Raw genomic sequence first — 13,828 nt, 5'->3', positions numbered from 1 at the left:
TGACCATAGACATCAAAGGATTGTGATCCCTGAAAGACAAGAAACAAATGAGGCAAGTTTTATGATTGCTACAACTTACTGTCTTAAGAAAATATCCAAACCATGAAGCAATAGGAGTAAACCCAGACAGAGTTCAGCTGATGCCTTGGATTAAAAAGACAAAACTGAGAGGTTGAAAAGATGAAATGGGAGGAGAGAGACATATGGAGAGGAAAGTCTAAAGAACTACCAAATGTCTGCAGGGAATCTTCATTGGTGTAGTATGGGGTGGGTGGGAGGATTAGATGCTGAAGAAAGAAGCCTCTAACTAGCCTCAATATCAGAGGGGAAAATGCCTGTCACTTATCTGGGACCTAGAATAACGACTATGCCAACCAGACAGATTGAAACGTTTCATAATTTACAGAGCATTGATTGAGTACTAGGAATTATACCTAGATTCAAATGCCTAACAAGGATCATAAAAACAAAATGCAAAGATATTAATCCTTTTGAAGTAATCCAACTATATCTGATAATCTCAAGAATATTTACAGGAATGTAAAAAATATAAGGTCATATCAAGATCAAATGAAATTTCTCCCTGTTATTTAAGTTTCAAAACTCAATCACAGACAGGCATCAGTGGCTTGTGCCTGTAACCCTAGCTACCAGGAGGCTAGATCTGTGAATCATAATTATGAGCAGTCCAGGTGAAAAAATTCATCTCTTATCTCCAATGAAGCAGTAAAAGAACTAGAAGTCTGGATCAAGTTGTAGAGCACCAGCCATCACTGAAAAGGCTGAGCAAAATCACAAGGCCCTACATTCAAGTCTGGAGCCTGCATTAAAAAAAATACAATCACTATGAATCACATTAAACACATTCTCAAAGTACTACTGAGACACCACAATCAAGATTGATTAACATCAGTTCTCTGGTGATCATTTGGCATCAACCAAACCTCAGTACTTTGCAATCACTGAGATGTTTCCTGTACTTAGATTTCTTTTTTCTTTTTGAAAATCATACATCATTTGTGTGAATGGTTACACATGAACACATAATCTTTTAACTTTCACTTCTTGTACTTAGCAGTATGATTTGTATATGTTACGTGGGCTTGACAGTTTGGGGTGTGTGTGTTTGTGTGTGTGTGTGTGTGTGTGTGTGTGTGTGTGTGTGTTTTCAACACTTGAGCCACAGCTCCATTTCCACTTTTTTTTGCGGGGGTGGTCAACTGGAGATCAGCATCTCACTGACTTTCTGGTCCAGGCTGGCTTCAAACTGTGATCCTCAGCATTGCAATCCTCAGATCTCAACCTTCAGAGTGGCCAGGGTTACAGGTGTGAGCCACTAGCCTCTGGTAGTGCATTCGTTTTTATTGTAGAATAGTATTCCACTGTATGGAATGTTCATCATTCCTAGACACTCGGGTCTCTTCCAATTTGGGGTGGTTACCAATAAGGGTTCTATAAACATTACAATATACATTCTAAGCATATGGTTCAATGAATAGTAACACATAATGACCTTGTCTAATCAAGATACAAACCCCTGTATATTCCCTCCTGGTTTTTTTTAAATACTTATTTCGCTTAATTCTGATTTCCATCATGATAACTTCTACCACCGGCCCCACTCCTTATTCTGGAATATCATAGAAAATAAATTAGCTTAGAAGGAGTCAAAATTCCTGGTACCCCAAGAAAAAATAGTATGCAAGACCAAACTTTGCAGTAGAAAGTGTGCGATCTGACTCACGTTTTTAATTAATCTTTTTTTTTAATTGGGGGGGGGGGCGGTATGTGAATAACAATGAACCCTGGACCACTTGGGGTGGGGGGAAGGGCAAAACAGAAGCTTGCCCGTTTCCAGGGTCATTCTGCAGTGGGCAGCGGGGTCCCCTCCCCGGGGGGCGCGAGGCCGGGGGGGGGGGGGGGGGGGGGGGGGGCTGCTGTTCTACCTTCTCCACAGCAGATGGCCCCAGAGTCCAGGTCCTGGCTTGCCGGGAGCAAGTGGGGTCCGCACCCCACCAGGGCGGGCGGCTCTCCCGGGAGACGGGCGGGCGCGCCAGGGGGCACAGCCGCGAAGATCCCGCGGAGCTGGCCGGGGACTGGGCGCCAGCCTCCGCCTCCTCCCGGGCACCGGTGCGTGCGTTCCCCAGGACGATCCCAAGTCCTGCCAGACCCCCAGCTCAGCCCGGACCGTCCACGCCCGCGCCGCTGCTGACTTTGGACGCGGTGCGCGCCCCGTGGGGTTGGCACCTGCGCCGGCGGCGGCGGGCTGAACTCAGCGGGCTGGGCCCGGGAGAGAAGAAAGAGGCAGGCAGGCATCTGGACGGTGCCTTGGAAGAGAACTGATGGGAGGAGGCGTGGGGTGAGGGACAGAGCCGGGGGCCGCCCCGCACGGGAGTTGGGGTGGTGGGGTGTTCTGGGAGCACACTTGGAGGGCTGCCTGGCCCTGGCCAAGAAGCGTGACCAGTAGGCTTGTTTGGGTGGAGAGAGTTGCCCCGGGAGGCAGAGCACTTAAAGCCTCTTCTCTCCCCCACCCCCGCCACCACGCCCCTCTCCAGCCTCTCCCTTTGGTGTGGTGAGGTCATAGCCCTGGGGGCCCTTCCCTCCCTCGCCCCCTGCCTGCTCCCCGGCCTTCCTTCAGCTCCTGCGCTGAGGCGCAGACGGGCAGAGAATGAGACTGGAGCCCAGAATGAAGAAGTAGCCCTCGGGAGGGGCCGTGGACCATGAGGCCGGGGCGTCTGCTGCAGCAGCTGCTGCTGCTGCTCGCCCTGCCCGGGACCCTGGAGGGCAAGGGGTGCCCCTCTCCACTCTGTGAGTGCCACCAGGAGGAGGACTTCAGAGTCACCTGCAAGGACATCCACAGCATCCCCAGCCTACCGCCCAGTACCCAGACACTGTGAGTACCGGGAAGAGAAGAGGGAAGGGCCCAGAGAGGCCCCGGGCACCCGGGACAGTGGTCCAAAATGCCCAGAAGCAACTTGAGAAATGGCCCACACAGGGGGTGTGCATGGCTGTGTGTACTTTCCGTGAGGGAGATCTCAGCCGATCACATTTGCAAAGTTGACACCTTCCCCATTGGTCACTCAGAGAAGGTAACAAAACTTGGGGACAGGACAGCAATGCAAGTTGCTGTTTTTCTCAAGAGCTACTAGTCTATGCCTTTACCTACTCCTAGCTCTGGCTGAGTCTTAGTTTCATGTCAGAAACGACTAAGCAGCTTAAGGAATCACTTCTATAAATATTTTTCTTGGGTACTAAGAAAGGTTTTCCTTCCCCGTCTTTCTAGATGAGAAATTATCTAAGCACTTTTGCTGATTCACCAAATAGTTATAACAAATTAACCATAGGCTCATTTTAAAATGCAGCCTTTAGGAATGTGTACACTTAATTATCAACCGTGTGCCCACACAGCAAATACACCCAGAACTCTTTTTGATCAAGGCAAAGATATGTAATTTCATACAACATGACTTTTATCTGCATGTTGAATGTTACAAAACTGGAAACTTGATGTTAAACAAAATACACACGCACACACACACACACACACACACACAATTTTTAACAAAATTTTATGAACCTCATTGGCTACGATACTGCCACTGCGCAAAGCTAAAATTTTAAATCAATGATCATTGAAAAGATAACTGTAGATAAGACCAAACAGGGAGGGAAAAAGAATTTCTGCCATCACAGAAGAAAATATGTTAACATCTTTCTGATGAAATCTTTACATTGGCTCTCTATGGCCTCCAGAATAAAATTTTCTTTGGTATAGCCTTCAAGATCCATCAAGACCTGGACCAGTCTGTCAAACGTCATTGATTGCTCTCAGTTTCTCTGACCTCTGTATACCTATTGAGCAGCACTTCTGGCACATGCTCCAAAGTTCCCTGTTTAATCTCAGGCATTCTTCCACCTTCCCTACATTTCCTCCTTTTGCTATGGCTCCATTTCCCCTTTTCTGCCTCTGATGAATACGGATTCCAAGATTCAGATCCAGGATCAATTTCTTCAGAAAGCCTCTCTTGACCCGTGACCCTCCACTTAGCTACTCTTTATTTTTCAAATTTCTCTGAGTGGACAGAACCCTAATCCTGACTCAATTTATATTTTCCTGTGACTTGTTATTTGTATGCCTACCCAAGCAGACGTGAGAGCCTCTAACACAAGGGACCCTGTCAATCTATAATCCTAAAACCTAGCATAGGGCCTTGGAACTGCCTAGTTGCTCAAGAAAATCTTAAAATCAATGAAGAAATGAATACACTGGTCTCGTCTGCTGTGTGGTAGGTAGAAGGTCCAAAGATATCCTTTGATCATTTTCATGACTTTATCCATTTAATAACTCTTCAAAAAGTTATGTTATTTGCCCTATGAAGGTTAGAATGTGTTTGTGACTTTAACTAAGTATCACTGTCCCACAATACTGTGAAATGTGTGAAATTTATGTAATCACTTAATCACAATAAAAACTGCAAAGATAAATACACAAATAAAAAGTAAAGCAGGGTTGGGAAGATGGCTCAGTGGTAGAGTGCTTGCCTTGCATGCCTGAGGCCCTGGGTTCGATTCCTCAGCACCATATAAGCAAAAAGAAAAAAAGCCAGAAGTGGTGCTGTGGCTCAAGTGGTAGAGCGCTAGCCTTGAGCTGAAGAGCTGAGGGACAGAGCCCAGGCCCAGAGTTCAGGCCCCACGACCGGACCCAAAAAAAAAAAAAAAAAAGTAAAGCAAAGAGTTATTAGTGATAGAATGTTTAAGTCATTGAAAGAGATGTTGCTCTTAGGATTACAAAAGAACTGTTTAAAATTTCACCAAATACAGGAGAGACAGACAGACAGACAGAACACTTAACAGAAGAGGAGTCAGAAATCTGATATTCTCTTCATCCCTCTTTTCCTTCACTGTGAAACTGCAGTTTTTAGAAGGGATAAATTTTCCATTTGGGTAAAGTGGTTACAAGTGTATGCTTTCTCATATCCACATGCCAATGAGGACAGTCTGAACCTCTTGAGCCACAAAGAGTGACTGGATAAAGACTATAGCAAGGAGGGTCTGACCCCAAGTCGCATAGGAGCATAGTAGTACATTCTGCAGAATGAAGCTATTCTGACATGAGAAAGAGAAAAGCTGTTGTTAAAACAGTCTAGAAGTCAGGCTCTGGTGGCTCACACCTGTAATCTTAGCTACTAAGGAGGCTGAGATCTGAGGATCACAGTTTGAAGCCAGACTGGAAAGAAAAGTTCTTGTGAGACTCTAAACTCCAATGAGCCACTCAAAAACCGGAAGTGACACTGTGGCTCAAATGGTATAGAGCACTAGCCTTAAGCACAAAGAGGCTCAAGGACAGCACCCAGATCCTGAGTTCAAGCCCCACAACTGACAAAAAAAAAAAAAAAACCATTGTGGGAAAAATGTTATGTCATGCTCTTTGAAACTGTGACTATCCCTGAGAGATGTTCTCTCGCAGATTTATGCTATGCTTCTTAAAAGCTTTTGCAATGTGCTCACTAGTTTAAATGGTAAGGTTTAAAGGCATGTTCTTGCAGAGTTGTTTGCCTTATTTCCACAATTATCCTGAAAATGTTGTCTAGCTATTGACTAGCTGTTTTACCAGTTTTTATGGTACTGAGAATAATTCTTCCTCAGTCTTCTACCCTTATATTATGCTGAAAAGGCATTTCTATCTAGTCTATTCTAAAACGTGCCTTGTGGTCTTATAAAGAGGTAGGAGATTACGATGATATACTGTCATGTTTTTCCAGTGGCTTCACTGGATGACAGGTGAGGCAAAGCTCTTCTCTATCTCTTCTCATCAGTGAAGCGTTCGACAGTCTTTCATCTACAGGAAGTCTGAAATTATACCCTTACTTTGAGAATTTCCAAGTGAAGGAACTTAAACTACAGAATCAAATTAAAGGGCTGGGAAGGTGGCGCTTGCCTTGCATGCTTGAGGCCCTGGGTTCGATTCCTCAGCACCCATAAGCAAAAAAACAAGCCAGAAGTGGTGCTGTGGCTCAAGTGGTAGAGTGCTAGCCTTGAGCTGAAGAGCTGAGGGGCAGCGCCCAGACTCAGAGTTCAGGCCCACAACCGGACCCAAAATAAAAACCAAAACAGAATCAAATTAAAATGTTAAATTGACAAAGACCCTATTACCTGTAATCCCAGATAATTGCCCCATCACTCATTCAGAGAAGTGGCCATTTTGTTACTTTTCTGTAGAAAAGGACCATCCCTTTCTAAATTAGGACATGGATTTTAATAACCATTCTGCATTTATGTGTTTTCTTCTGGGACAATGTGCTGGCTTGGCTTGACCTTTTGACCTACTTGCTTCAGTTTATCAGGGCACTTTTCCTGCCCTTCAACACCCCACTGGTTGGGAGCCAGGCTGTAGTGCAGTAGATGGCTTTTCCTCCCCATATGGTTTGTGAGATTCCGACTGTAGTCATTTACATTCTGCATTTGTGACTCTGATGGTCTATCCTAGTGTTTTCTAAACTAAATAATCATTTGCCACCTCTGGGATTTTTTTTCCCCCTCTATGTTCCATTTGTACTGTTATTCTCTCTCTCTCTCTCTCTCTCTGTGTATGTGTGTGTGTGTGTGTGTGTGTGTGTGTGTGTGTGTGTGTGTGTGTGTGTGTGTGTGTATGCCGGTCCTAGGGCTTGAACTCAGGGTCTGGGCACTGCCCCTGAGCTTCTTTTGCTCAAGGCTAGCTCTACCACTTGAGCCACAGCGCCACTTCCAGCTTGGCTTCCAACAGTGATCATCAAATCTAGCCTCCTGAGCAGCTAGGATTACAGGCCTGAACTACCAGTGTCTGGCGTTGTGTGGATTCTTTAGTCAACATGTTTAAGCAGACTCAGTTATTTAGGAAAGCATACATGGCTACTACACATGAAAAATTAACATGGCTTGCAATTAAAGAAGGGCAACTAGAAGAGCGAGAACAAAAATGTAGTGAAATTGTAAGAACAGACTATTGCCAGAGCCCACCTAAAATAATCATGCATGTGTCTTCAAATCATCCTTGTTTCACTAGGGCTTTGGTGATATCAGTGGTGATAATCTAAATGATGAATGGTTTCCAATCTAAAGGGAAACGTCTGCTTCATAGCAACCGCCTACTGCCCAATACTTTGTCTTATAATGGTGGCTTAATTTCCTGCTTCCAAGCTTAGTGATTTGATAGGTAAGTACTTAGGTAGGTAGGTAGATAGATAGATAGAGAGAGAGAGAGAAATAATAGATAGATAGAATCTATCTATAGATAGATAGAATCTATCTAGGTATTTATAGATGGACATATAGACATACACATATATTCTAGTTCTGAGTTTTCAATCTAAAGTGGTCACTTTCCAATATACAGCATAATTTGCTTAATTTTGTGTTTCTTATTTATTTCCCTATAAACAACAAGAAGAAAAACCACAACATGAAATTTAAGAAATGAACAGCTTTTTGGTTTGCTATTATACTTTTTGTTTAGTCGTAGACTCCAACATCCTAGATAGAATTTGGTATAGAATAGGTAGTAAATAAATACTTGTTTATGGGAAGTCAGGCACAGTGGCTTACACCTGTGAATATTCTGTCTACTTGGGAGGTTGAGATCAGGATTTCAGTTCAAGGCCAGCTCCATCAAAAAGCTCATGTTACCCCTTCTCAAAATTCAACAGCCTGTGTGTGGTGATACATGCTTGTCATCCCAGCTGAAAGGATTTAGTCTAAACAGGGACTAGTGCCAAGAAAAGGGGGCGGGGAGGCTTGATGGTGGAGTGACTGGCTAGAAAGTATACCTTGAATTTAAGCTCTAAGTCACCAACTTAAAGGTCTGGGATGTAGCTCAGTGGTAAAGCACTTGCCTAGCAAGTACAAAAAAAAAAAAAAAAAGCTAAGGCTCACACCTATAATCCTAGCTACTCAGGAGGCTGAAATCTGAGGATTACGGTTCAAAGCTAGCCCAGCCAAGAAAGACCTTGAGACTGTTATCTCCAATTAATCATCACAACACCAGACGTGGTACTATGGCTCAAAGTAGTAGAGTGCTGACCTTAAACAAAAGAGCTCAAGGACAGAGATCAGGCCCCAAGTTCAAGCCCCACAATCAATACAAAAAAAAAAGAGAAAGAAAATACAAAACAATGCTCAAAACATTCTCTTAAATAAAATAGTCTGTCTAAATGTACCCATGATCAAAATAGTATTTTTTATCCAAAATTGAGTAATTGTTTTCTTAAATCAATCTACTTGATAATTATGTTTGCTGGTTGTATAGATGCATTGGATATACCCCAGATCAAAATTTATAAAGATAAACTTACTATATATATATATATATATATATATATATATATATATATATATATTGTAAATATACTGTACAGAGGGGTTACAGTTACATGAGTAAGGTAATGAGTACATTTCGTGGTGAGCATTGTTACCTCCTCCTTTGTTTTCCCCCAACCATCACTTCCCTCCCCACCTTCCCGACTCCTCCTGCCCCCCACACACACATTGTAAAGTTTGTTTTCAACATAGTGTCCTATACATCCCATCGTCATGATGGGTCAATCTGCACCCATTCAAGCATTCCACTATACCCCTTCCCCTCCCCAAATTACCAAAATGTATATACAAGATGCAGAATACCAGAATCAAATACAGTGAAAACAGGGGCTATACTGTGAGGGAAGAACACATGCAAAAGAAACAAAAGAATCACATAGTGGATTTTAAGTACATTAAAAACAATAGCAAGAAAGAAAAAACCACTTTTGTCCCTGTCTTGGGGTACATTTTGCTTAACATTGTCTCATATGGTCATATGTACATACCCTTTGACCTTCTCTGCTTGTCCTAGACATGTACGAGTCATTGCAAACAAGGGAAACCATGGGACCTATGTTTCTTTCGGCCTGGCTTAGTTCACTTAACATAATTTTTTCCAAGTCTTTCCATTTCCTAACAAATGGGCAATGTCATTCTTTCTGATGGAGGCATAGAATTCCATTGTGTATATATACCACATTTTCTTGATCCATTCATCTACTGAGGGGCATCTGGGCTGGTTCCATATCTTAGCTATGGTAAATAATGCTGCAATAAACATAGTTGTGCTGGTAGCTTTAGTATGGTCTTGTTTGTGATCATTTGGGTAAATGCCCAGAAGTGGGATTGCTGGGTCCTAGGGAAGCTCTATGTGGAGTCTTTTGAGGAACCTCCATACTGTTTCCAAAGTGGTTGAACAAGTTTACACTCCCACCAACAATGCAGTAAGGTCCTCTTCTGTCCACATCCCCTCCAGCATCTGTTGTTATTAGAGTTCTTGATTATAGCCATCCTAACTGGAGTGAGGTGTTATCTCAACATTGTCTTGATTTGCATTTCTTTTATGGCTAGAGAAGTTGAGTATTTCTTCATGTGTCTATTGGTCATTCTTATTTCCTCTTCAGAGAAGTCTCTCTTTAAAGTCTTTAGCCCACTTATAAAAAGATAAACTTTAATCAGTGTTCTACTGGTCATCTATGATGATGTGAAAATTTATAATTAAGAGTTTTCAAAATGCCCTTGAGTCCCTCAGAAGTGACAAAATTCTGCTATGGAATAATTTAGCATTTTTGTATGCACATGAAATTTACTATTACAGTCTTTGGTTTATTACAAGCAGCACAAAACACATATTTTAAAAATAAAAACTGCTTGACCTTCCAATTTGATATGTTATTATGATGAGTATTTTGTGCTGCACAATTAAGCTGTCCCTTGAGGGACTCTTCACACAAAGTCCACTAAATGCAGCCATTCTTTAAGTGAATAGCTTTTAAAATATTTTGTGAGGTTCTGATGTGTCGTATCTGGAATCAATTCCTTAAGCTAGTTCTATTTTTACAGAAATAAAATACTAAAATAAAATATTTATTCCTTGCTGTTAAAAATGGATGTCCAAAATTTTGAACAAAATTTGAACAATCCCATTCAAAATTACACACTGGATTTTTAAGTGTTCCATTTAGATGTCAAATTCTGCTTTTTTGCATCATTTCTGGTAAGTCAAGTGTATCTAAAAACTTGTCCACATTCAGTTAAGATATGTTTTCAAAATATTTCCTAATGATCTTCTGGATTTCATTGGCATTTTTATTATATCCCTGGTTTCATCTCCAATATTATTACTTTAGTTCTTTCTCATCTTCTTGTGGTCAGTTTGGCTAAGTGTTTATCAAACTTATTTATCATTTTAAAGAACCAATTTTTGTCTCCCTGATTCTTTGTTTCATTAGTTTTTTACTTTGTTTTATAATTTCTTTCCACTTGCTAATTTCAGGTTGGGTTTGTTCTTGTTTTTCTAGTAGCTTGACACCTATCATTGGGCTATTTAATTGAGATCTCTCTCAGGTTTTTCCTTTTTCTTTTCAAATGTAGGTTCCCAAAGCACCTACATTAAAAACCAAAAGAAAAAAATGGATTCTGGAAACTTATGAAATCATTTTCATTAGATAGCAGAAGTTTATATTACCATCCCTTCTTTGATAACCCACTGACTATTTAACAATGTATTATTAAATCACTCTGTCTTTGAATAGTTTTGTAATTTTTAATTTTTCAGTGTTGGTTTCTAGTTTTATGCTAGCATAAAAGTAGAATAATAGTATAAAAGTAGAATATAGGGAATTGCTTCAGTTTTCTTGTATTTGTTGACATTTGCTTTGTGTCCTAAAATATGATTATTTGAACAAAGTTCTATGGGAAGTGGAGAACAATGTGTATTTTGCAGCTGCTGGATGAACTATTTTGTATATATTGGTTAAATACATCTGGTTTATAATTTATTCTGAAGTTTATTTATTGAGTTTTTTGGGGGAAGGGGTCCCCTGAGATTATTTACTGATGAGAGTAGGATTATTTATATTGAATTTTCCACTATTATTTTGTTAAAATGTACCTGTCCTTTGAAGTCCAGCAATATTTGTTTAATGAAATTGTATGTACCAATGTTTAGTATTTATATGTTAACAATTGTTGTCTCCTCTTGTTTTCTTTATTAGTATGAAGTAATTTTCTCTCTTCTACTTTTGGTTTTAAGTCAGTTCAATGAAATATGAGTAGAGCCACTCCTGTCTGCTTTTGGGGTTCATTTGCCTAGAAAATAATTTTTCATTCTGTTACTTAAGCCACGTGCTTTTCTGTGCCAGTCAGGAAAATTTTTGTTGAAAACAAATGGTTAGGTCTTCCTTGTCAATCTAGTCTACTAAACTGTGTCTTTCGAGAATTGATATTATTCAGTGTTAATACTGAAAACATGTAGTATTTCTCAGTCATATTAATGTTTTGTTTTTTCTAATTCTCCTTCTAATCTTTGACCCCTCTCTTTCTCAAAAAATAAATTTTTATGATTATTTTGTCGAATGTTTTCAATGTTTTCTAATCTCTCCTCCTTCTATACCCATGATTTGTAGGTTTGGTCTTTTGATTATGTCCTAGAAGTCTTGTACTAATAATTGCACATTTTCTTTTTATTTGTTTTTCTCCAATGGATCTAATTCTTTTACTTTATCTTTGATCTCTAATATTTTCAACTTGAAAATATTAGTAAGGCTTTTGAGTTTTTGACTTAATGAGCTTTTCGCCACTCTATAGTGAAAACAGACAAGAATAAGACAACAGATTCTTCCATAAGAGACTCCAGCTGGTTTACTTTGATCTGAGTAGTGCTGGAGATCAGTCCCAGTGCTCTGTGCATGTGGGCAAATGGTTGGTCCTGAGTCACACCCCTCAGTCCAGGGGTGAGAGGAGTACTACACTGTACTAACTGAATGTCAACACTATTCCAACTGAAAATCTTGGCCTCAGAAGCATAACGTGAACGTACGAAAACACATATTATGACAAAGCAATATGTCTCCTCCAAAAATCTGCAATTTCATAATAAAGGACGTGAACAATAGTGTGATGGGTTAAATTTCAAACAGTGAACTCAAAGAACAATGCTATGGGATGATCAATAGAATTAATGAGGACATATATAAGCACCTTTATGAGTTGAAAGAAGATACAAATCTGATGGACTTAAAAGAGCGTTCCAATAAACAGATGAAGGACGGAAGATAAAGCAAGATATGAAAGTGAATTCAACAAAGATATAGAAATTCTGAAAAAAAAACAAATGTGAAATCTTAGAAATGAAAAGTTCTTTTCTTCATTCTCTCATCTCTCTTCCTGTTCTTGTTCTTGTTTATCTTCCTCTCTTTTTCTCTCTTCTTTCCTTCCCTTCCACCATCTCTTAATTATAGTTAAATTCAAACAAGATAAGGTTATCATTCTGAAGTTTGTTGTATCCACAACATTGTACAAACACTATCCCTAGCTAACATCATATGTTAATTAAACAGGCATTCCCCATTCTCAACTCTTCTCAAGCCCTAGCAACCATTCATCTACTTTCTGTCTCTATGGTCTTACCAATTCAAGAAATTTTATTCAAACAGAATCACACAATATGTGTCTTGTTTCTTTCACTGAGCATAACATTTCCAAGTACCATTAAATAATAAAGATGCAGGGTGAGTGATCAGACAAGTGGCCCAATGTAAACAAACCAAGTCAAAGTCTTAAATATTTCAGCAAGGTCCTTGATCATCCCATGCCTTACCTTTTCATGCAGCTCCATTGTGGGCATGCCAGTGCACAGAGGAGCCCCACTTTATGTGTTAATGCCTTAAATTTTAGATATAAAACTGTTGATACTGAAAATGCCTATACGTATTCTTAGAAGCTTAGAGCACAAAACAACTTTCCAGTGTCAATGTTTTTTGAGACTGCTTATATTGTGAAGGAGGGCATTTGTATTCAGTTGGCTGAGGAATACCATGCATTTATCCCTTCTGAATTTCATGCCAATCAGACAAGAATCTAGGAAGAGATGAGGTTATAGCAATGCATACACCATTGCCTGTAACTCTTTATGACTCAAGCAAAGGGCTTTTCTCTATTATAGCAAAGCTGAGGAACACCTCAAATAATACCCTGGTTTATTGATATTTTCCCATAATAGTATGGGCTTCTTATACTTCATTTTGTATCTACATGGAAATTTTTGATAATATGCTAAGAAAATTGGTTATGATTTTTTTAAATTTAAGAAATGGATATTCTTCAATGCTTCTATCTTAGTTTATTCCTCTCCCTTCATCTTCCTTGGTTTAGATGCAGAAAATGTGCAGTCAAATACTCATCCCCCAATTCTCCTGTTTTCTCAATTCAAAGGAAAAATAAAGTAATACAATCTATGATATTTACCAAAACCATGCCATAAAATGCTTAGAAGCATCTCAGTACTGGTAGCAAGTATGTGAAATGCCTGGTAAAGTAGACCATGCCTCGGTAACAGGTTAGCTATTATGGCCAAAGACTTGATTGAGTAGAGATCTTGTGAGCTCCAACCTCATTTAGCCCTGGAAGGATGTTATATCCATTTGTAGAGCACAAGCTTCCATGCTGAGACCATTAGGCAGCTGTCTGGCATCAGGGTTGTACAGCTTTGTTAAGAAGAGCAAACACTTGTCCACTTTGCCCAAGAGACCTGTGAAGATTTATAAGAGTTCTTTTCTCCTTTCAGTAATACTCATCCCCAGGGAGTTGTCTATTAGTAGGGTAAAGTGACTGAAATTCTTATGGGGGCAGGGAGAGGGGAGTATTTTCATCCCAACAGGGCTCAAATCTGTAAGAATAATTTATCTGTTCTGTTTCAAAGTTTGGCTAACAAGCCTGTTAGTATTTCCAAATTCTCCAGATGCCCGTATTTAATGCTTGGCTGGCCTTCTTA

At 40.2% G+C, this 13,828-nt stretch overlaps 1 protein-coding gene across 1 annotated transcript in view; it reads left to right on the top strand.

Moving 5' to 3' along the window:
* The first annotated feature begins 2,705 nt into the window (after nt 1–2,705).
* The window catches only part of Tshr (thyroid stimulating hormone receptor), a 117,156-nt gene continuing 106,033 nt past the window's right edge, over nt 2,706–13,828 (top strand). Inside the window, 1 exon segment of the mRNA XM_042692703.1 lies at nt 2,706–2,893. Within this exon segment, the coding sequence (XP_042548637.1) occupies nt 2,721–2,893 (173 nt within the window). The 5' untranslated portion in view covers nt 2,706–2,720.

This window comes from Dipodomys spectabilis, unplaced genomic scaffold (assembly GCF_019054845.1).
Source record: "Dipodomys spectabilis isolate Male_0828 unplaced genomic scaffold, ASM1905484v1 ptg000157l, whole genome shotgun sequence".
In the NCBI taxonomy this organism is placed as follows: Eukaryota; Metazoa; Chordata; class Mammalia; order Rodentia; family Heteromyidae; genus Dipodomys; species Dipodomys spectabilis.
This window is presented reverse-complemented; position numbering and strand designations above follow the sequence as displayed.